Raw genomic sequence first — 24,170 nt, 5'->3', positions numbered from 1 at the left:
AGGACATACAGGATGTCAACTCTTCACTCACCAGGCGGGAATTCCTCTTGGACTCCCTTATCTGTCCTTGGAGTTTCTCCTGCTCCTGCTGGTGCACTTCCAAATAGGCCCTGGGTAAACGGTGACCAGAGAGTTCTCTTACTTCTCCAGCCTCTATCTGCCCAAGGAAGGGGCAGTGAGGAGAGGGAGTGAAGCTGGGGAAGGTTCCCATTAGCAGGAAGGGTAGAGGCCTTAGGGAGGGATCCCAGGACAAGGGGTTGGGAAAGCACTGCTTACGTCAGGCCTCGCTTGAGCGCAGTGTACACCAGGTCTAGGCGCTCAGGCTGCGGGACCTTGGGGGCCGGGTGTGCCACTGAAAACATCTTGGACACTCGGGAGAGCACCGGGGGCTTCCTAGGGGGCCCCGGGGGACTGAAGGCCGGGAAGCTCCTGAAGAAGAGACTGCACTCAGAAAGAGGCAAGAAGTCCTCCCCCACACCCTCACTAGCACACTCCAACCCGGTTAGCCTCTCTGGACCCAGTCAGCCCCACTCTGGTGCGTACCTGGGCCCCCGCTCCTGGCTTCCAAGGACGCCTGCGAAGGACTGGCTCCTACTGACCCGGGCGCTGAGCAGGCGGCGCTGCGGCCGCACCGACAGGGACATCATGGAATGAGTCCGCGCGGGGCTCCCTGGGGGTGGCGGGGGGGTGGGGTGGGGGGTGGGTGTGTGTCCAGCGCCAGTCAGGCCCTTGAAGCCCCCTTCCTGCAGCCCAGCCTCTGTTTCTCAGTCCTGCTGGATACCACCGCTTGCCGCCGGCAGTCCAAAACGCACCGGCCGGGGCCCTAATGACAGGGCGGCCGCGGGTGACTCGGTCTCGGACTCAGCGTGGCCTCAGCTCGGCCCCCACTTCCTGCAGAGGTGCAGGCTCCGCCTGCCTCGCGGGGCAGGAAGGGGGGTCGCGCTGGGACCCTCCCTGGGCTTGGAAGGGGCAGGAAAGGGGAGGGGCACGCAAAGAATGTGCGGAAGCGTCTGTTTACCCGGGCGTGGGGCGGGCTCCCCAGCCCTGCCCCTGACCTCCTCCCCCAAGTGGGACCAGGAGCTCCCACGCCCGCACCCCGAGAGGCCGCGGGAGGTCACGGGGCGGGGCGGGGTGCATGCTTGGAGCCCAGCGGAGCGGTCTGGCAGGCCTGGCCTGCGCAGGTTGGGCTCCCCAGACCCGCCCGCCCCGCGGAAGCAGCTCCCCTCTAGCCGCCACCCGCCCGGAGGCGCCCAGAGCCCGGGGATTCCCAGGGTGGGGGGCAGTGCCGAGAAGGGCCCCGCCCCCTCCTCTTCCCTGAGACTCCTACTGGGAAACTGAGTCACAGACAGCCGCCTTCGCCCGGACCTTAGAGGGAAGAGATCCTCGGCAAAGCCCCACACAGATCCAGCGAACCCCGCGCCCCGGGCGCCCAGAACTCGGCCCGCACGCCCCTGGGACAGCCCCGGAGCCTCCGCAGCCCAGACGGGGTCCTACCTCTCTTCTTGGCGCTCATGGTAGGTCCGGGACAGCCCCCTAACCCCCGCGCTGGCCCTCCCGAGTCCACGCCGGCCCAGGGCCCCTCGGTGCCGGCCCGGCTGGCCTCCGTGCTCACTCCCAGAGACTCTGGCTCCGGCTTCAGCTCCTCCCGGCGCCGCCCCCCGCCCAGTTCCTGCCGCCTGACTCAGCCCGCCGGGATGGGGCGGGACCGGCCCGATTAGGGGGGCACCGGGCCCTCGGCCCCCCTGGCTTCTGGGAGGGGTGACTGGGGGTTCCCCTCGGGCTGGGGACTGGCGGGGATCTTCTCAGCTGGGTCTGGAGCGCGGGTAAAGGGAGTCGAGCGTGGCTAAACCGAGTGAAGACAACGAGGGGAGGGGGGCTGAACTGAATGTAGTTAACACAGGGGGCTCACAGAGCGCCTGTTGGAGGGTGCTGAGAGAGGGCTGAGTTCAGAGGGCTGAGAGATGGGGTTCTGGGTGTGTGAGGTCTTCTGAGAGAGCAGAAGTAAGGGCTGCGGGTGCTGAGTGGAGGGACTGTGCGGAAGGATGGCAGAGAGGCACCGAACATGAGGCGACCCTGAGGCTGAGAAGGGCGGACCTTGAAGTGGGCGCAGGGATCAACCCCATATTATGTGCTGCTGCCCCCAGAAGGAAGAGAAGGAACTGGGTGCAGAGAGTCCCACAGCACCGTGCACCAACCCCATCCCTCCACCCACAGAAGCGGTGCTTAGTCTGGGGGACTCCCTCCACCCCCAGGCCATGAGGAGAGGATCAGGTCCCACTGCTGATCAGCGCCTTCTCTCTAGCAGAAACTGCCTCCTAAGACAGAGGCCCCATCCTCTGGCTCCCAGCTTGCATGGGCTGAATCCCCTTGGTGTTGGCCCTTTCTTGCCCCCAGTATCTCTCCATTGACCATCCCCATCCAATTCTTGCCTGGATAGAGGCCACCATGTCCAGGGTCCACTGGGCATCTCATTCCATCAGAGGGGCTAGGTGCTCCCCCACCCCGTAAACACTCCTGCTCCCTGATGCTCCATTCAGCCGTCCTGGGCTTACTTTCTCCTCAAAAGACTGAGGTGGGCCCAGGCATCTGCATTTCCAGTCAGACACCCCCACCCCCGGAAACAGATGCAGATGCAAGATGTCCTAGGATCCTAGTATGAGAAGTGCTATTTCCCCCTCCCTCCTTGAAGACAGTGCTGTGCCCCCCTCCTCTGGCAGCTATTGATTCCTGTGGATTGCCCACCTCTCTCTGCTCCCTGCAGCCACCCTCCATTTGAAGACCCCAGCCTCATCACCTGGCTCTAGAGTGCCCCCCTTCCTAAATCAGAACCACACTGACCACAACTTTCAGGCTCTCTCCATCACCCCCACCTCACCTGCCTTCTACCTGAGACCTCCTGAAGCTCTCAGCTCATTTATTCAACTGTTTACTAAGTAACAATCTTATTCTAGTCGCTGGAGAGGCAGCACTTATTGCACAGACATGGCCCTGCACAAAGCTCATAACCTGCCTCTGCTTCCTTTCTCCCTGCCACCTCCATCCCACGTTCCCAGCACAGCCTTCTCCCCAGCCTGGATCTGCAGCCACCACTCCAGCTTGCCTGCCTGCTACCAATATCCCCGGCACTCTGGGCTACTCCCTTACCTGGCAGAAACCAACCCTGGGCAACCCAATCCCCTGCCTTCTCTGCACCTGCACACAGGCTAGCGGGAGCCACCAGAGGTCTTGGCACAGCAGCTGGGCTGGAAAAGAACAAGTCTCAACCTCAGCCAGGCTCTTGTTTCCCATGCGGGAAATCCTCACGTGTGGCCCTAGCCATCCCTCTCCCTTCCCATGGAAGATGTTTCAGTCTTTCACCACAAACCTCAAACAAGTTCCAGTCACTCCCACATAAAAGGTGAAAACAACCCTGGAAATACCCAAATGCCCACCAGTAAATATAATAGAATGTTATACAATGAAAAGAATGAACAATATACAATTACATGCAACAACAGGGATGAATCCTACAGACATAATGTTGAGTGAAAGAAGAAAGACCACAAGAGAGGATATATGTATGAGTTGATATGACGTTCAAAAACAGTTAACCTATGGTGGCAGAAGTCAGAATAGTAGTGACTATTAATAGCAGTGACACTAGCCCTGGGGAGCAGTGACTGGAAGGGAGCCCAAGGGGGCTGACAGGGTACTGATTATGTTCTGTCTCCTAATCTGGGTTCTATTTCCTGATCCTAGATGGGTGTGTTCCTTTGTGAAAATGTACTGTGAGCTGTCCACTTAGGGCATGTACCCTTTCTGTGTGAATATTCTATTTCAATACAAAGCTAACTGTAAATAAATCAACTATAAAAAGAAATGACCCCTCTGTGGACTCCCAGTCTCTTTCCAGCTACCCCACCCCTCACCCTATTTGGCTCTTTCAGAGCCAAGTTTCTTGAAGAGGTGTGTCCACCTCCACCTCCTCTCCCCATCCACCCACTCCTCTTCCTACTCTGTCCAGTTTCTGTACCCAGCATTCCTGACTGGTCTGGATGACAAGGTTTCCAGTGACTTCCCCGCCTCTGAATTGCCTGTTCAATGTTTAGTCCTTATCCTGCTTGATCTGAGCAAAGCTTTTCACTGGGCAGTTCTCTTCCTCTTCCTCAAGCCTTTCCTTCTTTGGATTTCAAGGAACACGTCCCTGGCTTTCTACCTCTCCCTCTGGCTGCACATCTTACTTTCCCACAGGGGATCTGTGTTTCTCCCCATCCCCAAATTGTCCTCATCCTCCTCCCCACTCATGGACTGGGCCCCTCTCGCACAGCTCAATGCCATCTAAAGGTTCCCAGCTTCCTTCTCTCTTCCTTGCCCAAACCGTTCTGAGCACCAGGCCTGTCCATCCAGCTGCCTGCCTGATGCCTCCCGGAAGCTGAGTAACAAACTGGAGTGAGTTACTAGGGATGTGCTGAATTTGAAGTCCCCAAACTAAAGTCACCACTTTGCTCCTCAAACCTGACTCTCCCTTCTCTCTCCATGACAGGCCCATCATCTATGTATCCAGTTGTTTAAGACAGAAACTAAGAATCATCCTGGATGCCTCAGTCTCTGTTACCCACCAACACATCTACTCAGTCACCTACTCCTGCCATCTCTGGCATCTGTCCCATCACATCCACCCCCTCAGCTAGAACTCAAGTTCAAGCCATCACTGGTTCTCACCTAGAATCCTACAACAGCTTCCTAATGGATTCCCTGTCTCCATGCTAACCCACAATGATCTGTTTGTTTGTTTGTTTTTAGTTTTATTTATTTGGCTGCACTGGGACTTAGCTGCGGCACTCAGGATCTTTAGTTGCGACATGTGGGATCTTAGTTCCCTGACCAGGGATGGAACCTGGGCCCCCTGCATCGGGAGCATGGCATCTTAGCCACTGGACCACCAGGGAAGTCCCATGATCTGTTCTTCATTCAATAACAGCATTACCCCTCTTGAAACTTCAGTCACCTGACAATACTAAAAACTGTCCTTTATCAAGTGCTTTCTATGCCAGGCATTGTACTTAATTAATAAACATCATCTCATTTAATTCTGGCAACAACCCTATGGGTGAGTCCTATTAGCCCCACTTCACAGATGAGAAACCTGAGGCTAACTGGCTGTGTGACTTCAGGAAAGACATTTCCTAATGTTTCTGGGCTGCAGATATCCATCTGTTAAATCAAGATAACAACAGTAATAACAACAACTACCTCTCAGGGCTATTGGGAGGATGAAATGAGATACTTCCTCTATTGGGAGTTTTCGGGGAAGGGAGAATTGCATGTGGGGTAGGGAAGTTGGGGTGGATACAATACCTCATTGTAAGCACCCAGCAAATATTAACTGCTGTTATTTACAATTATTAATCTGCCCAAGATGACCCAGCTGTTAAGTAGCAGGGCCGGGACTCTATATATCTTTCACATCCCTCTATTTGAATTCTTGTGAAACATCCATGGGCATCCTCCTATCCCAAGGATAAACTCCAGACTCTCTAACATGACCCACAAGACCTTCAGGCTCTGTTCCTCCCCTCACATACCTTCCTCCTCCCCTCACAGTCCTCTGCTCCCCCAAGGTCATTCTGTTCCAGCTACCGTGAATTCTCTCCAGGCCTACAAGCAGCAGCTCTCATTGACCCTATACCCCCTTCCCACTACTCTCAGCCTGACCAGCTCGCTCTCTTTTTCTTTTACTCTACTACTTCTTCCTTCAGGAAGCCTGCCCTCAATTGGTTCCCCCTTGTAGGCACCTCATAGCTTCCTCTCTCTGATCCCTGAGGTCACATAACTCTGTTGTCAGTTCTCCTTTAGGGTCTGTCTTCTAACCAGACTGTGAGCTCTGGGGGCTGAGGCCTGCCTGCTCTGCTCACTGCGGTGTCCGTGCCCTGCACCAAAGCAGTGGAGGCGGGCAGGAGCTGAGTCTGCGCTGGAGGCTGATGGAACTGGGATGCTCTGAGCTGCTGCAGGGGTACATTTCCAGTCTCTGTCCCCCCAACTCCCCTACCTCATGGTCAGTTTCCTCTTCCCTTCCTTCCTTTTTGATTGTATCAGCAAGTGGAGTTTGCTGCCTGCTCCCCCCCCCACCCCCGCCACCCCCCTTCCCCCAGGATAGGGCATGGTAGGGGATCCCTGGGAGTCTGGAACTGAGTGGGTGGGCTGGACTCAAAGGAGGCTGACCTTCCCATTAATTTTCTTTCTCTGACTGGGCTTCTGCCACAGGGATCTGATGGTCCAAATGACCATCAGAATATTAATCTAACTGACAATTCCAGGGGGTGACTAGGCAAGATCTCCCCTTCCGGGGGCGGGAAGAAAAGCTGAACCCCTTGAGCTAAGAGGGTCTACCTCAACCGGAGGAGGGGCTGGCTGATAAGTCAGGGGACTCTCTCGACTCGCCAGCCCTTAAGTCTGTTCTGGAGATGGGAAAGAACCCAGGTCTCAAGGGTGTTGGGACCTGTGGCATGGCCAGCTGGAGCAGCTAAGAAAGGAACACTGGTCGCCTGCGTGGCCCCAGATCCCACAGCCTTCAATCCCCTCTTCAGGCTGAAACTGCTGCACTTATGTGGGGCAGGAGGTCTTGCCACCTGTCTGCCTAGCTCAGAGGAATGCCAGGCCAGCCACTTTCCCGGGAGTCCCCCAGCCCGCCCCGCCCTACCGCAGGGCCGCCCAGGACAGAGGTAAACAGACGCTAAAAATAACCCGGGCCAGGGGCGGCTACGAGGAAGAATGGGGTCCCTCCCGAGCCTGCCCCTGTCTCCATGGCAACTGCCCCAAACCCGGCTGCTGACGTCATGCCGCAGCTGCGGGAGTAGGGAGGGAGAGGGGCCGCGGTGCGGCCTGGGACCCCCCACCCCGGAACCGGGCGGAGGCGGCCGGGTGGCCTCACTTCCTGCCGGCCCCCTCCCTGGTCAGCTGGTCACATTCCCCGGACGGCGGCGCACTGGAAGCCTGTGGCCTCCCCCGGGCTGGGCCTAGCAGAGGCGCTAGTCGGAGCTGCAGCCAGCGAGGGGCCCGCAGTGACTCAGCCACGTCCTCCTTGCCTGCTTTTCCACCCAGGGAGGACCCAGCCCGGTGCCCTGTGTGCTCCCCTCACACCCACCCATTTCCAGGTACCCCTCTGCAACTGCTGCCCCACAGGACCCAGGACAGGGAGGGCGGGCTGAAGTAGGAAATGAACCTCCTGTCTCCCTGGACTATTTTGTACCTCACACTCCAGTTCTCATCTCTCCCCCAGCCCCATCTCTACCCTCCATGCCAGGGAAGTGGTTAGTACAGTGGCAATACTTAAGACCTGGGTCTAATTCCCACTTCTCTCCAAACCAGCTGTGTGACCTTCAGAATATTACTTAACCTCTCTGGGCCAGTTTCTGCATCTGCCAGATTGTCTGTTAACCGTCCTCAGAAGGCTGTGCCGACAATTGGGTAATACAGGCCCAGGGCAAGCCCCGCAGATGGCCCATCTTTATGTTACACTAGACTGCACACAGTAGGTGCTTGGCCAACCAACCCGGACTTGTATTAGAAAGCTACCCAGAACTGGCTGAGATGGGTCAATCTCTGAGGCCAGACTCTAGTCTCGGGGAGAGGAGAATAGAGGGTGCTAAAGCCAGGCTTACCCAGAACCCTAGCCCGGGTGAGGAGCCCCTTCCCCAAACCGGTTCTGCAGGGTGCCTAGGCCTGGCTGCTTGCAGAGTCCCCACACCAGCCTTTCGTTTTCAGGTACAGGGTCTGTTCCCCCACCGAGCCAGGCGATTCTCTCCAGCCTCCGCCAGATTTGGGCGAAGAGTCCAGTCCAAGGCCAGATTGGCTACCGCGGGTCGGGCCCCAAAGCGGCTTAGTCCAGCCGGTGGAGCCAGAGAGATTAGCTCATCTAGTAGGCTGGCCTGTGCCCCTCGGGGCCCTCTCCCCAGTCCCAGCTCAGTTTCTCCCGCGGCGAGGGCAGCGGGGCTCCCGGTGAGCGTCTGTGCCAGCACCCAGGCTGACGCCTAGGACCCACCCTCAGGCCTGGCCCACCCCAGAGCCCCAGGGCACGGGCCGCCTGGGCCTGGCCGTGGGAGGGGAGGCGGCAGAGCCGGGTGCGGCAGGCCCCGAGGCGGCAGCCTTTGTGGCCGTGTTCCGCGCCCGAGGGAAGGGTAGGAACGACACCGTGGGGCCTGGGTCCCGGGAATTGGGCGACATGGGACAGGGCCGCAGCGGGGGCTGCAGATCCGGGACTCCCCAGACGGGGGGCAGGCACCAGAACCGCCGCCCCGGGCCCCGGAAACGGCGGGGACACTCACATGGCTGCGCTGGCTGAGCGGACCTCGCTCTCTCCGTGCACTCGTCGCTGCCGGGTCAGGTCGCGCCGCAGCTGCCGCTGTCGCCACCGCCGGTGCCCGCCCCTCCCTCTGCTCCGCCGCCTGCCGCCCAGACGCCCCGCTCCTCCCCCGGCCGGCTGGGCCCCACCCCCTGCGCGCCGGAGGCTCTAGCACCCCTGGAGGCGCCCGCGACTCGCTCCGCCCTCTCTGCTAACCCGGCAGGGGGGTGGCCCGCGGCGTCCACCGGCTTGACCGGGCAGGGTGGAGACGAGAGGGATCCTGGAGGGTACGCAGGCGCTGGGAGTTCTCAGCGCTTGGGGTCGGGATCCACGGGAATTGGGCGGCTTTCGGAGAACCATTAGCAAAGGCAGGAAGGAGACATTCCTTCCTACTGCTGCTGCTGCTGCTAAGTCGCTTCCCCCAAATCTAGTGCACCGGGGAGCCTGGCTTGCCTGGTATCTCCACAGATCCCGTGGGCTCCAGAGAACTTTCAGGCCCCTATATCTGAAACAGGTCCTGGAGCGGCCACTGCTGGGTTGGGCTGGCTGGAGGAAACGATCAGGGCCAGTTTCAGGGAGCGGAATAGGAAGGCCTGAAGCCTGCTCATCAGACAGACACCTTCTGGGTCTGGACACTGCTTCTCAGCCCTGCCCCTCTGCCAGCCTCAGTTTCCCTGCTCTGGGGGCAGGCTGCCCTTCCTGCCACTATCTGGCCAGTAAGTCTGAGCTCTTAGCTAGGCCACGTGTTTACCACTCCCTGGGTACCAGCATCTGTGGAGCTCAGGCTTACTCTGGGAGCATGGGTGAGGACCCTGGCAAGATCTGGGTACCTGCTGGCCAAGGGGGCCAGAACCCAGTCTTTTCAGTAAGGGGCTACAATGCTGGCTCTCCCCTGGAGTGGGCTGAGGTGGAGCTCATGGCTGACCTCACACTGAACTCAAAGGGTCAGCTCCACTCCCCAACCCCTCCCCTCAGTAAAATAACACTGGTCTTCTCCAACCCTGAAAGCTCTCCCACCCATCAGGCTTCACTCTGTAGTCCATCATCTTTAAAGGCTGCACAGACATATCCAGAAGTGGTTTGAGGGATTTTAAAAGATTTCTAAATATCTGCCTCCTTTCCTCCTGAGGGTTGGTCTTGACTATACAGAGGTTCGGAGTGAGGGCGGCATGGGCCCTCAGGGGCACTGACATCCTCTCCCTCATCCTCTCTTACCAGAGACACAAGTCACCCCATTCTCCCCTGTCTCCAGCTCCTCCTCTTTGCCTTCCTTTGCAGCACCCTTTCTTTTCTGTATCAGTAGACCTGGGGGCTTCCAGAGACTGGGTTCTTCTTTCTGTTTCCCCCACCCTATAATATCATCCAGTGGCAGGACTTCATCCATCCACTGCTGAACATCCCAAGCCTTCCTCTGTGCGGAGCCCTCTCCTGTTCTGAGCCCCTGGATGACCCACCAGATCTCATGACCTTCCCAGAGGGACTTTTCTTCCCTGATTCTCATTTCTGCAAAGCACCACTGCAAAACACCCAGGCTCCCACCTGAGTGAGGCTGGGCCTCTCTGGAGCTCTCAAAACTGGCACCAGTCTGTCCGTGCCCACGTGTAAAGTCATCTTCACAGCAAGGCAAACTCTGACCACCTTCTCTGAAGACAGCCTCTCCTTGGTACTTTCTGTCCCCACGTCTTATGGACTCATGCCTTTGTGTCACCACCAGGAAGCGCGTGTGCTCATGTGTGCTCACTGTGAGGCTCTAAGCTCTGTAGGCAATACAGCTCTCCTTATCACCAGTGTCCCTGGCTCACGAATTCAAAAAATTCCCATTGTTGAATTAGAGTGAACGCATGAGTAAATGCATGAACCCCTGGCATCCCTCTCTCTCACCCCACCTCAATTCAGCCTCCTAGTCCTGTAGACCCTACGCCCTTAACATGTCTCACATTCACTCCTTCCCTGCACCCATCCTCCTGCTACCAGAGGTTGTTCTGTTGTTTATTAATTCACTCGACACTCACTGAGAACTCAGGTCTGGGTAGCATGTTGGCCCATGGGGCAGCAGTGGCATACAGTTGTCCTGGTGCCCTTGTTTGGGGCTTCCCAGGTAGTGCTCAGTCAGTTCAGTTCAGTTGTGTCCAACTCTTTGTGACCCCATGGACTACAGCACGCCAGGCCTCCCTGTCCATCACCAACTCCTGGAGCTTGCTCAAACTCATGTCCATTGAGTCAGTGATGCCATCCAACCATCTCCTCCTCTGTTATGCCCTTCTCCTCCTTCCTTCAATCTTTCCCAGCATCAGGGTCTTTTCCAGTGAGTCAGTTCTTCACATCAGGTGACCAAAGTATTGCAGCTTCAGCTTCAGCATCTGTCCTTCCAATGAATATTCAGGACTGATTTCCTTTAGGATTAACTGGATTGATCTCCTTGCTGTCCAAGGGACTCTCAAGAGTCTTCTCCAACATCACAGTTCAAAAGCATCAATTCTTTGGCACTCAGCTTTCTTCATGATCCAACTCTTACATCCATACACAACTACTGGAAAAGCCATAGCTTTGACTAGATGGACCTTTGTCAGCAAAGTAATGTTTCTGCTTTTTAATATGCTGTCTAAGTTTGTCACAGCTTTTCTTCCAAGGAGCAAGCATCTTTTAATTTCATGGCTGTAATCACCATCTGCAGTGATTTTGGAGCCCAAGAAAATAAAGTCTGTCACTGTTTCCATTGTTTCCCCATCTATTTGCCTTGAAGTAAATAGATGGGACCGGATGCCATGATCTTAGTTTTTTGAATGTTGAGTTTTAAGCCTGCCAATTCAAGAGACGTAAGACAACACTTCGAACCCTGGGTTGAGAAGATCTGCAGGAGGAGGAAATGGCAACCCACTCCAGTATCCTTGCCTGGAGAATCCCATGGACAGAGGAGCCTGGCGGGCTACCGTCCATGGGGTCGCAAAGAGTCAGACATGACTGAAGTGACTTAGCACACATGCACGCACACACTGATGAGGCAGCAGTGATTACAGGGGCTTACTAGGGCACTGTCCAAGGAATTCTTTCTTGGTCTGGAATTCCACTTCCAGAAAATTCCCACTTTTAACAGACGACGCCCTTGCTCTTCACAGTCATCAGTCTCTGTCCGGTGTCTGGCCACATTTCTGCATGTGGCCTTTTCTGGCCTTCCTGCCTCCTTCTATGTACCTAACAACTTGAGTAATTTTTTTTTGGCTGTGCCATGCTACTTATGGAATCTTAGTTCTCCAACCAGGGATCAAACTCAGGCCCCCTGAAGTGGAAGCATGGAGTCCTGACCACTGGACTGCCTAGGAATTTCCTTGAATGATCTTTTAAACCATAAGTCAGGTCATATTGGTTCCGCAATGTCCTCAGGGTAAATCCAGACTGTGGTGGGGCCTCCAAGACATAAGAGATGTGGCCTAGATGACCTCATCTCCCACCTGTCCTGCCAGCCCTTCCTGCTCTGTTTCCACCACATCAGCCTCCCTGAGGCTCCCTGGACATGCTCCCTCCTCTCTGGCCTTGCCCTCCTCTTCCAGCTTCCCTTCTCCGTGGATGCTCCTCTCCCTTATTCACTTGAAAAACAGCTCAAACGTCACTTCCTCCTAGAAACCTGTGTCCTCTGGCTTCCCACTCACCCCTTCTGAGGACCTATCACCACCTACTGTCCTTGTCTGTGACCAGTCCTGGTTCCCCGCCCTTTTCCCACCAGGGCCAGGGATGGATGGGGCGACCTCCAGCAAACAGGACCCCCGAGGCTTCACCTGGCCCTCTGCCACTCTGTTCAGGGGTCCTGAGGGAGGGACAGCATCTGAGAATCAGGGGGTGCTAGAGGCCTCTCCCCAGTAACCAGTGAGCCAGGGGAGGTAGGACTCAGCTGAAACCCATTTCACAGAGGCCTCTTTCTGTGGTCAGAGGAAGGGGTGGAGTCTGAGCTTCAGCTCAGCTCACTGAATCCTAATCTGTTTGGCTCTGAGTCGGGCTCATTCCCTGAATAGTCCTCTCCTGGCGCTGGCTGGGAGCTAGGGCAGAGCCCCGAATCATCGTCTTCATTCCTGGAGGAATGGGCTCTGTTCTGAGAAAAAATATCCCTCTAATAGATCGCAGAGGGTGGTGAGAACCATAGAGAATCCCAGTTCCTCACATATGGCACAGCTAGTTCCACTTTTGAAAGTAATGCAGTTTGAGTCCCAAAACCCAAGAAAATGGAAGCTTCCCTCACCCTGCCCAACTCCCACCATGGCTGTGAGGGGACAGAATAAAAAGTCTGCCCCCCAAGATGCCTGTGGTCACACACCTCAGTACACGTTCATTCATTCACCAGATACTCACTCAGGAAGCTTTCATGTATGCTTGGCCCCGGGGGTACCAGAAGTAAGGGGACAGAGGTCAGGCCCTCCAGTCCCTGAGCTCAGGGGCTGTCAATGAGGACAGATCATCCCTGAGTCTCTACACCTCTTATGTCACCAATGTGAGTGACTGTGACTGTGTCTGTGTGCACATCGGTCTGTGTGGGAGAAAGTGTGTGTGCTGGTTAGGAAGGGCTTTGTAGGGGCAGGGCAAGTTGAAGCCCCAACAAGGAGCCCCCAGAAGACTCCTTCGGCATGCAGGCAATGGGCAGGTCTTCAGAGGAGTGTCTGGGGAGAGAGCACAGCAGAGTTCAAGGTGCAGTAGGGAGGAGCAGCCTCCTTTGCTGGCAGGAAGCAGAAAGTGTGGTGGGAGAATTGTGTATGTGCTGGGGGATGTGGACACCTGGTGACGGGCTTTGGGCACTAGCTAAAGAGTATGGAGGGTGATAGATAGCCTGGGCTTTAAGCTGGGGAATTCTGTGGTCATGCCTTTGGTTTGCAAAGGTCACTCAGGCAGTGCTTAGGGGGGACAGGTAGAGGCAGCAAGGTGGCTGCTATCATTTCCCTGCTAAAGTCACGGTGGCCTGAGCCAGAATGGGGGCAGTAGAGATAGAGACATTTAAGAGAGGCTCAGGAGATAGAATGGAGGGCTGGGGGCTGATGGGATGTGAGGTCTAGAGAGGCCAGCATTCTAGATCATGCCAGTTTTGGGTCTGGGTGATGGGTGGATGATGGTATTTTTCAATGATGTGGAGAGGCCTGGAGGGGCACGTTATGGGAAGGTGATATGGTCAGTTTGGGCAGGTGGCCTCTGAGGGGTCTGGGGACTAGCCATCCAGGAGGAGATGGCCAGAAGGCAGTTGGACACATGCATAGAGGAAAGAGGGATCAAGGCTAGAGACAGTTCAGAGGTGATGATGGTCAACTCGTTTACCAAGAGGCCACATGAGAGCAGGAGCAGGGCACCATGCTCTGCTAAGGCACTTCAGTGAGTGGTGGGGCAGTTGTGGGCTTGAAAGGGGGTAAATCTTGGGCTATAGGTATGCCTGTTCCCACCACCAACTCCATTCACCTTCAATCCCAGCCTGGACCACCTCCAATCACAGCTACTGCCCACTGTGTGTGTCTGAGAGTTGGGCATAATAGGGAGTGAGGGTTTTGTATCTCTGAATAGGGAAAAGTGCTCAACACAGTAGTTATGGAGGGCTGGGGTAAGGCACCAGAAAAGCCACTCCGTTCTCCAGTAGCAGCAGCCTCCTTGGCTCAAACCTGCATCCACTGCCCCCAAGAGCCATCAGGAGTTTCATCCCTGAGCCCGAATTGGGGCAGAGGCTCAGGAGGTAGAATGGAGGGCTGGGGGCTGATGGGATGTGAGGTCTAGAGAGGCCACCATTCTAGATCATGCCAGAGTTTTGGGTCTGGGTGATGTGTGGATGGCGGTATTTTTCAATGATGTGGAGAGGTCCAGTTTTCATGCCAGCAGTGGCCATCATCTCTGGGCATAATTTCACCTGGCTTTATTTTCTTCTTTGTATTTACTTATTCAAAGAATGGTTTGCAATAAACATGTCATCATTTTCAAAGACACCATGGCCCCTTACGCCATGCATTCGGGCATTTCCAGGTCTGCCACTACACCAGGTGGGGGTAAGCTTCTACTCCAGGCACATTAGGTGACCTCCCTGGGTTCTCTCTCCCAGGTGGGGCCATCTCTGCCACTGTTCCTGCTGAGGCAGCTTTGGCCTCCAGGGGGATCTGTGAGCAGGGCCTTGGTGGGGTGGGGTGACTGTGTCCCTCAGGCTGGGCAAGGCGCTCTTCCTTCCTTCCTGAGACTCCCTTCTCCTAAGGGACAAGTGGGAGAGATGACCATGCCTCTCCCAGATCATGGGATGAGTTGTTCCCCTGGGACCCATTCAGGCCAGCCCCCCTGGCAAAGGCTACAGTGGGCGTAGTTTATTTCTGAGTTCCTACTGCTAGAACTGTTCTGACAGAGATTTGGAGGGCGTCAAGGTGGGCAAGGTCCTAGCCACTTGGCATCCGGCAATACCCACGGCAATACCCACCACACGTGGGATGACGATCTGGAGGCCAACCATCTTCATCAAACCGACCCCTGCCCTGCCCTAGCCAAGCCCAAGACATACGGTGTTGGTCTTTGGCGCCACCGTGTGGGAAGTCTCCACACTGCAGTAACACACAGGCTTCACAAAATACCGCCTAACTCCAGGGGGTGCCCACTTATCCCAAGTTACATTTTTGTGGAAAGGTGTGCGCGCTGGAGTGTGCAGTGCACAAGTTCTTCAGCCCCGTGCAGCGGTCTTGCTCACACTCAGACCTAATTACATATCACGGTCACTGGGGAAGCCCACTACCACCATTAAACCCCCCTTCACTGCTTGAGCCGCTCTGTAGAAAGGTCCCTGACCTTCAGCTTCTCAGTCCCCTCTGCCTTTGACTTGACTGCCCCCCTCTTCTGAAACTTCTCTGGCTGCTCTGACTGCTCCTCTTGGGTTTCTAGCTGCTGCTCTGGCTACATCTCTTGATGCCCCACAATGGGCTTCACAGTGTGCCAGGCCCCCTCCCCTCATCCTTGATTCTTTTCCCCAGCCCATCCTGACAATGTCCAGGCCTTTGTTTCTGTTCCACAGTGATGCCTTGAGCCTTGGCTCCCCATCTCTTGTGCTGTTTCCCCACTGAAGATGACCCTTGGGCATCCCAAACTCACTGTGTAAAGTCGACCCCATCTCGTCTCCTCAGAACTGCTCTCCCTCCCAGGTTCTCAGGTTAGTCTGGAGCGGGAGGGCCTTTCCTCTGACACCTCTTCAGCCACTAGGTCTGCCCCATCCTCCCTGCCCCTTGGCCAAGGCACCACCTGCAGTCCTTTCCTTGGTTTCACCCAGCCTGGTCCATTCCCCACAGAGCCGCTGGATGGCTCCGGCGTTATCAGGCCCTGTGCCTTCTCACTTCCCTGCTGGTCCTTACTCTCTGGCCAGTTCCTCCCCATGAGGTCCCAGCTCTAGCCAGACTGAACTTCTTTGTTCCCCAAATACATCCTGCTTTCCTATGTCCCTGTGTCCTTGCATAAGCTGTTCCAGCATCTTTTTTCTCTTTCCTTCACCTGGTGCCTCCTGTCCACCCTTCAGGTCTCAGCTCAGACACTACTTCCTCTGGATCCCAAGCCAGGTCAGCAACCTCTTCTTTGCTCTCACAATGCCCTGTGCTTCTCCTGCCACAGCCCTTGTCTGCTTCCTCTCCCCAAAGGGTCACCTGCTCCTCTCCAGGGATCTGACACCAAGGCTGGTTCTAGATCAGGTCACCAGACTCTGCCCAGTTCCCACACTCAGAGGCCCTAGATCTCCAAAGTCATCAAGCTGCAAAGAGAGCAAGGCCAGGCCTGAGGCCAGTGAATCTGTGGCCAGGCTGGGATGGGAACCAAGATGCTTACCTTCCCTCCCAGGACTGCCCTGCTCCCCGAGATGTCATTGCTGAATTGAGTCAGGATTCTGGAGGGCCCAAAGGACTCTGACCAGCAGAGAGTTGGTAAGTCTCTGGCCTGGGGGGAAGGCGGCCATCAGCCCAGTCTCTTTGGAAGCCCAGAGAGCTGGCAGAGGCTATCCCAAGAGGCAGACTGGTGTGAGGGGGGACTCCAGGCCAGCACATCTGATAAAAGTGTCTAACAGGACTCCTTTCTCCCACAGAGCTGTGCAGCAGGAGTGTGGCCTGGATGTCACACAGGGAGGGCCTGAGGGCGGTGGTGGCAGCTGTGTGGGCCCCTGGGTTAATTATTAATATCCCCAGAGTCACATGGAAGAGAATGTGCTGAGGAGGACCTCCCCCACCTGGCCTCGGCTTCTTGGGGCCAGAATCTCTCCAGGACTCATCCGGCTCCCCACCAGGCTGGAGTCTGAAGATCAGCTCGGTCTTCCCTAAGGCCTCAGCTCTCTCATCCCACTCTGGCCCCCAAGGGACTCCTGACTCTTCCCTGAGACTTTTCTGTGGGTTCCCATCTCTGGGCCTTCGCTTTTGCTATGCCCTCTACCTGCTCCGTGGCTGGGCCCAGCTCACTTCCTCAGGGAGCTCAGTAAACACTGGCAAATTGAATCACTCAGAAAATAAAGTGTCAAATATACTGCTTGACACTTAGGAGACGTACCTCCTTAAATTGGCTAAGCAAACAATAATCCAAAATGAGAAAAGAGAAAGGATCCATCCAGTCTTTTCTTGTGCTTCTGTTCCCCAAACTGCTCTCCATTCATTTCTTCCAAGGAGTCCTGCTCTCTCTGATCCAGGCCTCTGCCTGAAATTTAGCCTGACCTTCAATGTGTCTTAACAGTCCTATCCTAGGTGTCAAGAAGCCTTTGAGGCTCGGCACAGTGGCTCACACTTTGAATCTTCCTCCTGTCGCCTGGCACAAGTGCGATGACTTGCTCAGTGGCTGTGAATTCTGTTGGATTAGGACTAGTTGCGGGGCCTTGAAACACTGGGGGATTTTCTCCCTCTCTAAAGCTGCCTGGATAATTTGCCCAGTTCGTTTTATCAGTCATTCTAAATTGCCCCAATGCACAGGCTCTCACTTGAGCCCTGTCTGGTCCCTTGCTGTTTCTCTAGTCTTTCTCACTGTCTCACTGTTGTTTTTCTTCAGTTCCCACAAGAGCATAGAGACTTGACAGCTTCACACTGAAGCTGAAAACTTTCTCCAAGCCTCTTCCTTGCTTGTTTCCTGGAGTCTGTCTTCCGTCTCTCTTGGCTTATAAAGCCAGTGACTCATTTACTGAGCCAGGAGTCTCCGCCGGGCTTTCTTTCTTGTAGGAAATATGAAAGGAGCAGGTGACACCATCCTTCCTGCCCACCCTCTCTTGGTCCTGGCTTTTAAACTTTAACCTCCCAGATATGTTGTATCATGAGCGGTAGTGGAATTGCTGGTTTACCCCTTGACATAGGTAGCCCTCCTTAAACCAGGGCTCTTGTATCCCCAGTGGCTCACCTTAAGGCGTTTTCAGAGTTTTCGGATCCCCAAACTCCACAAGGGCACAGAATCACCTCTGTTTCCTTGCTAAGTTTTCACATAATTACAACCTCTGGCTCTCCCTGGAAATCTAGAAAACTATAGAAATATACCTAGTGCCCTTTCAAGATGCCAACCCTTCTCATCCTTCTTAGGCACTAGAAATCATACACATGCATAATTTCTAATTTGTGATAGAAATTTTCAAATGAAAATGATAGGGTTGCTCATCAGCTGTCCCTGGCAAGAATTTTCAGACCGAACTGGTGGAATCGTACAGACATCACCCACACTCACCCAGATGACCTGGGAGTATGTGGGTGCCTGTCTGTGAATTCTGAGACTCTGTGGCAGCGGGGTGGGGGGGTGGGATGGGATTTTAGGAACTGTTGATACAACTGTTTGGATGCGGGTTAAACGAAGAGTGTGTAAAAACCTTAGTGGGTGTTTGAAAGCCTAGGTATGTGTTTGTGTTAAGTTCCTGAGGGTCAAAGGCACCGCTTGAATAAAAAATGCTTTGCATTTTTTCACTGTTTTCATTTCAGCGAAGCAAAACAGAGGGATGGCTCATGGACAGTGAGTTAATCAGGCTTAAATGAAGTCTGAAGAACAATGCTGGAGGAGTCCAATAACTCTTATCATCATCTTCATAGTCATCGTCAACAACAGAGGGTAACAATAGTCATCATTTTTGAGGACCTAACAAGTAGCATTCTGCTGTGCATACAGACACACACACACACACACACATACAGGTATCATGGCACATACAGATCAAGGCAGTCTTATCTTCTATGGGTCCTCTATTCTGCACTTGTCTTGGAACCTTTTACCCAGGACCTGTTTTGTGGGATTCAGTGCAAAATAAAAGTGCAGAGAACCTTGCTCAGAACAATTATGAATTTCCAGATGGCGACAGCAGAGCATTAAACAACTGTGGGACCCTTTCGAGCAGGCTGTGACAAAACAGCTCTCAGGCCCAGGAAGCAGCTCTTGCTTTCACCTCTGGCTACGCGCACTGCTCAAAATTTTCTCCACTAGGGAGACCTCCTCTCACAGCTGGGGGTGTAATGGAAGAGCAGTTCATTTTCAGTTTGTCTCCTTCATACCAAGATAATGTGTCCTTGAACCAAGTTTGGGGCTTCTCCCCTTCTATTAGCCATTTTCTGGATACACCACATAATGTATGGGTGTGAGATGATGCAAGAGGCATCAGGGCAACAGTGTTAGGCAACACTGGTGTTTGAGCCATCTGTTTAAAGAGATCAGTTATACTATTTGGATCTGCCTAAGCTTGATCTGGGATATACAACATCTGAATAATGATGGATTGGATGCCTGGCCTGGCCAACCTAATGATTCTGTGGGTCTGCCAGCACCCAGATCATGACAGGCAGGTCTAGCCACATGGTCACATGACCACCCACAGTCATGAACTCAGTCAATTCCAAGGTCAGCAATTACTCTTCTAATGTTGGCTGGGGCTTGCCCAAGGCTCCCTACAGCATCTTCCTCTACAATGGAATCTACCTGATTGTTTGACGGAAGTGGCAGGACTGCTCATATTGTAGCCTTGGACCTGCTGCAGAGTTCATTCCAGTTCTAAAAATCACTCAAAGGGACTTCCCTGGTGGACTAGTGGCTAAGACTCCATGCTGTCAATACAGGGGACCCAGCTTCAAGCCCAGGTCAGGGAACTGGATCCCACATGCCACAACTAAGACCTGGTACGGTCAAATAAATAAATGTTTAAAAGTAAATAAATACCTAAAAAATTTTTAAAATCACTCAAAATTAGCACAGAACCTGATAAATGATTGGAATAGAGTGCCAAAAATGGTATATTCTTCCTCCACAATCCAAACAGGAACAGAGGCATAAAAACAGGAAAACCAGAAAGCAAGTAGTAAAATCCTGGAACTAAGTCAACCATATCAAAAATGTGTGTAATGATTAGATGTAAATGTACTAAAATACAAATTAAAGGGCAGAGATCCTCCAGTGAACAGAAAAGACCCAACTATTAATATATGCTGTCTATAATAAGGCTCACTTTAAATATAAAGACACAAATCAGGTGAAAGTAAAGAATGGATAAAGATATGCTAAGCTGGCAGTGAGCCTAGGAAAGCTGTGGTGGTGGTAATGCTATCAGACATGGTGGACTTTAAAGGGGATGAGTGTTACCCAAGCTACACAGGGAACTCCCTATGGATATAATCATAATAATCATACATGCATGTGTGTGTGTGCAGCAACAGAGCTTCAAAACATTTGAAGAAAAAAACTGACCAAAACAGGGACGAGGCTAAACTGTAACAATCATTGAAGCTTTTTATACCCCACACCATCAGAGGACAGAATAGCTCTGGACTAAATAATGAGGAAACACACAGAAGAGCAGAAGAACACTGTCAAGCACCCTGACTGGAAGTGACATTTACAAGCATGAAACTCAACAGCTGCAGCAGTCACTTTCTTTTCCAGCAAACGTGCCACCTTCACCATGATAGACCATATGTTCACCCACCAAACGATATTCATAAAATCCAAAGAATGTGCCAAGTATGTCCTCTGCCCACAGTGGAAGGAAATGAAAATAAATGACAATGAGATACATGGAAAAATCTCAAATATTTGGAAATTATACAACACACATAAAGAATCCATAGGTCACAGACATATTAAGGGAAATTAGAAAATATTCTGAATGGAGTGATATAAAGCCTAAACATATCAAAACTTATGAGATATCCTGGGGCAGTGGTTAAGGGAAATTTATGGCTTAAAACACATTGTAGAAAAAAAAATATAAAGCGGGGAGATTCGTCCCCCAGTGTTCTCAAGGCTTCGTGGCAACAACGCAGAGGAGGGGCACCACAGGGCAAGAGACACCTTTCTCTTGATTTCCTGCTACATGCTCCCACCCCTCACACAGCGGCCTGCAAGCTCTAAAATACACAACCACTGTGTCTCTCCCTTGCTCTAAACCCTCCCACCGCTCCCCACTGCTTCAAGGCGAAACTCAAAAGGGACCTCAGCAGGCTGACCTTTCATGACTTTGCTCCTACTCACCTTTATCTCCCTTGCCTCTGGGTGCTGTTTGCCTGTGTGCTACATCTGGCTTTCTGAACTGTCCCTTGAAATCAGGAGCGTTTTTTTCCTTCTCGCCTTTTCCCCTAGAACTAGGGTTGCCAAATAAAATACAGGACTCCCAGTTAAACCTGAATTTCAAATAAATAATGAACAATTTTTCAGAATGTCCCCAATATTGCATGGGGCGCGCGCACATACACACACACGTATATATACACTAAAAAACGATTTGCTGTTTATATGAAATTCAAATTTAACTGGATGCTAAATTTTTATTTATTTTTTTATTTGCCAAATCTGGTGACCTTAGCCAGAACAAGTACGTGGTACTCCATCTGCCCTTTCTCTGCTTCTCTGCATGGGTGACTCCTTTTCAAGAGTCAGGTCTCAGGTTAGAAGTAACATACCTGCCCCCCACCCCGTCCCCCCCTCCCCCGCCGCACTCCCCCCCCCCGCCCCCGCCCCCTCGCGCCCCTACCCCCCACAGACAGTTCTCCCTCCCCCTTTCTCAGGCTGAGGCTACAGTCGTCTCATTTCCTTGCCTGAGCTGTGCCCACCAGGCAGGGTTAGGTGGCCTGGTATGAGGCCCACCTCATTCACTGCTAACTCCTCATCCTCTGGTACAGTGTCCAGCACTTGGTTGCCACTCAATAGGTACTTGTTGAAGGAACAAGCACTGATCTAGGACCCAGCTGTGGGGATAGCAAGCTGGCCTCTTCTGCCCCCTCCACCCCCAGTAGGGGATGCATCAATTACCTATCACTGCAAACAAACCACTCCTGACATTAGTAACTTTAAAACGCCGCAAGCATGTAGTTTGCTCATGAATCTACAAAATGAGCTGAACTCAGTGGGTACAGTTCATCGTTGCGTCCTGCACCCCCTCCTCCCAACACATACACAGCTGGGGCAGGAGAATCCACGTCCACGAGGACTCCCTCACAGGGCCTTCTCGCACGCGCTCTATGCTGCTCCCCTCCACGTGTGCCTCTCCATGGGGTGGCCTGGGCTTCCTTACAGCACTGCAGCTGGGTTCCAGCAGCAACATCTCAGCGGAGACACAAAAGGGCAGATGCTAGTTTTCTAAGGCCTAGATCTGGAAACTAATACAGTGTCATTTCCACCATATTCTATCAGTTAAGTAGCTGTGGAGTCCATATTCGAGGAGATGGGTCATAGACCCCCCATCTCTAAATGGAACAATACTAAAGAATTTCATGGCTGTGTTTTAAAGCAACCACAGGAGAGAACACTCACTACCAAGGAACTGGCAGAGCCCAGCCTCAGTACCAGGCTGAGTGTGTAATAGGTCACAGGATGCTATTCTTTCCATAGGTGAGTGTGCAGCACAGATAGGTCAGTATGTTCAAGGAATCTGGGAGTGAGATAGGGCAGGAAGGATGGAGGGAGGGAGCAAGGGAGTGAGAAAGATAAGGAAAGAGTCCTCCCTCGGAGGATGAAGCAGCTCACCCAATGCAGGCACTCATGAGAACGGCACCTGAAAGAAAGCTGTGCAGCTGGCACCTGTCAGGGCTCCCTTGGGATGCTGTAAACAAAAAATTCCAAGTTGAATTCTTTTCTTTTGTTTTTTTTTTTTTTTTTTTTAAAAATCAGTCTATAGAACGTTGACAGAATAGTCAAATGAACAACACATACACCTGTCACCTAGTGTCGCCAATGGTGAACATTTTACTGCATTTGCGATTTGAAAGTAAGTTACAAATAAGGTACTTCCCTACCCAGTCCTTTGGCCTGCATTCCCTCCTGCCCCACCCCCGCCCCCTGCAGCAGTGTACTCTGCACCAGTGGTTTTAGCCAGGGGTGATTCTGTCCCCCAGGGGATAGCTGACAAAGTCAAGTGGAGACTTTTTTGGCTGTTGGCTATACCATGTGGCATGTGGGATGCGGGATCTTAGTCCCCCAACCAGGGATTGAACCTGTGCCCCCTGCACTCGGAGTATAGAGTCTTAACCACTGGACCAGAGACATTTTTTGATTTATATTTTTTTTAACTAAGAAAAAAATTCATGTAACTTAAAATTCACCATTTAACCATTTTCAAGTGTTTCTCATGACGAGAGGCAGCCTTCATTCCTGTGTGCTCAGTTGTGTCTGATCTTTGTGACCCCGTGAAATGTAGGCTCCCCAGGTTCCTCTGTCCATGGAATTTCCCAGGCAAGAACACTGGAGTAGGTTGCCATTTCCTCCTCCAAAATCTTCCCAACCCAGGGATCGAACCCAAGTCTTCTGCACTGGCAGCCAGATTGTTTACCACTGCACCACCTGGGAAATTTTATTCCTCTGCTAATCCTAAAACATCTCTGACTCTTCAGCTTGTTGCACCTGAACGGGTTTGGTGCTCCTGACACCTAGTGGGCAGGGACCAGAAATGCTGCTAAATTCCCAGAAGACAGAATTATTTGGCCCCAAAATGTTGAGGCAAAGAGAGCCCCTCTGCACCATCAGAGCACCACCATTACATTCATGAAAATCAACAGCCATTCAGTCACTGGTCTCAAGAATGTCCCTTGTAGCATTTTTATTTCAGTTCAGGAGGCAAGGTTTACATATTTGGTGGTGAGGTCTCTTTAGTCTCTCTTAATATAGAAGAGTATTCTCTGCCCTACACTTGGCCTTTTTGTCTGATTACTTTTTGTAGGAGTCGAAGCCAGTTTTGGCACTGGATACAGTATTCTGGATTTACCTGATTGCTTCCTCAAGATCAGATTCGTGGTAAACCATGCTGGTAAGAATACTAGTTTGATGATTACTGCATCACATCAGAGGGCTCATAAGATGAGGTTGCTATGCCGTTTATGATACTGAAATTGGATGATGATGTAGCTCACAAGATAGAAAGTGCTGCCCTCCCCACCCCACCCACCCAAGCAAGGTGTCCAGGCAGCTGCCCTAGTTGGCTTAACCTTTCTGAAGACTAGTGATAGTCTCAGGAGGCTGACTCTCACCCAATAGGGAATCCTCAGGCCTTCTTCCTTCTCTTCTGGACAAGGGGAAGGCCCCAAGAGCCAGCAGTTCCCCTTGCAGGCCCCAGGGAGCAGGCCCCAGCTGAGGTCCTGAGAGGCCTTAGTTCCCAGGAAGAAGAAAACTGAAGTGCAGGCATGAGCTGAGCCCCTCAAGGCTGGAGGCAGGAAGCTGAGGGTATGGCTCAGAGGAGGCCGGGGGTTGTGAAGCTGGAAATTCCACGGCCCATTAGCATTCCTGTGATAAACAACTGTGCAAAAGCTGTACTGAGGTTACTCTCTACCTTCTTCCTTTCAGAATGCAGAGTTCACATACCGCAACTAAAGATCCCACATGCTGCAATGAAGATTAAAGATTCTGCATGCCAGAACTAAGACCTCGTGAAGCCAAGTAAATAAATAAAATGACC

General features: G+C 53.0%; 1 protein-coding gene and 1 long non-coding RNA gene across 5 annotated transcripts in view; one reads left to right on the top strand and one right to left on the bottom strand.

Annotated features, from left to right (window-relative positions):
- RIPOR1 (RHO family interacting cell polarization regulator 1) overlaps positions 1-8,421 on the bottom strand; it is a 21,450-nt gene extending 13,029 nt beyond the window's left edge. For 2 of the 3 annotated variants that reach the window (XM_055553550.1, XM_055553551.1), the window contains exons 1-4: positions 1,495-6,044; positions 544-670; positions 277-429; positions 32-110 (exon numbers count right to left, since the gene is read on the bottom strand). In XM_055553550.1, coding sequence (XP_055409525.1) covers positions 32-110; positions 277-429; positions 544-670; positions 1,495-1,513 — 378 coding nt within the window. In that variant the 5' untranslated portion in view covers positions 1,514-6,044. Of the gene's footprint in view, positions 1-31; positions 111-276; positions 430-543; positions 671-1,494; positions 6,045-8,303 lie in introns of those variants that run through there. The other variant, XM_055553552.1, reaches the window with a different exon arrangement.
- Positions 909-24,170, top strand: LOC129632127 (uncharacterized). Of its 2 annotated transcripts, none has more exons than XR_008704307.1 (4): positions 909-1,514; positions 18,229-18,355; positions 23,439-23,525; positions 24,059-24,170. It is a non-coding gene; the product is annotated as an uncharacterized LOC129632127 (long non-coding RNA). The 2 variants fall into 2 exon arrangements; XR_008704308.1 differs by lacking the exon at positions 909-1,514 and adding an exon at positions 6,954-7,133.

The sequence above is a fragment of the Bubalus kerabau genome, chromosome 17 (assembly GCF_029407905.1).
Source record: "Bubalus kerabau isolate K-KA32 ecotype Philippines breed swamp buffalo chromosome 17, PCC_UOA_SB_1v2, whole genome shotgun sequence".
Classification (NCBI taxonomy): Eukaryota; Metazoa; Chordata; class Mammalia; order Artiodactyla; family Bovidae; genus Bubalus; species Bubalus kerabau.
The sequence above is the reverse complement of the archived record's forward strand: the minus strand, read 5'-3'. Positions and strand labels throughout refer to the sequence as shown.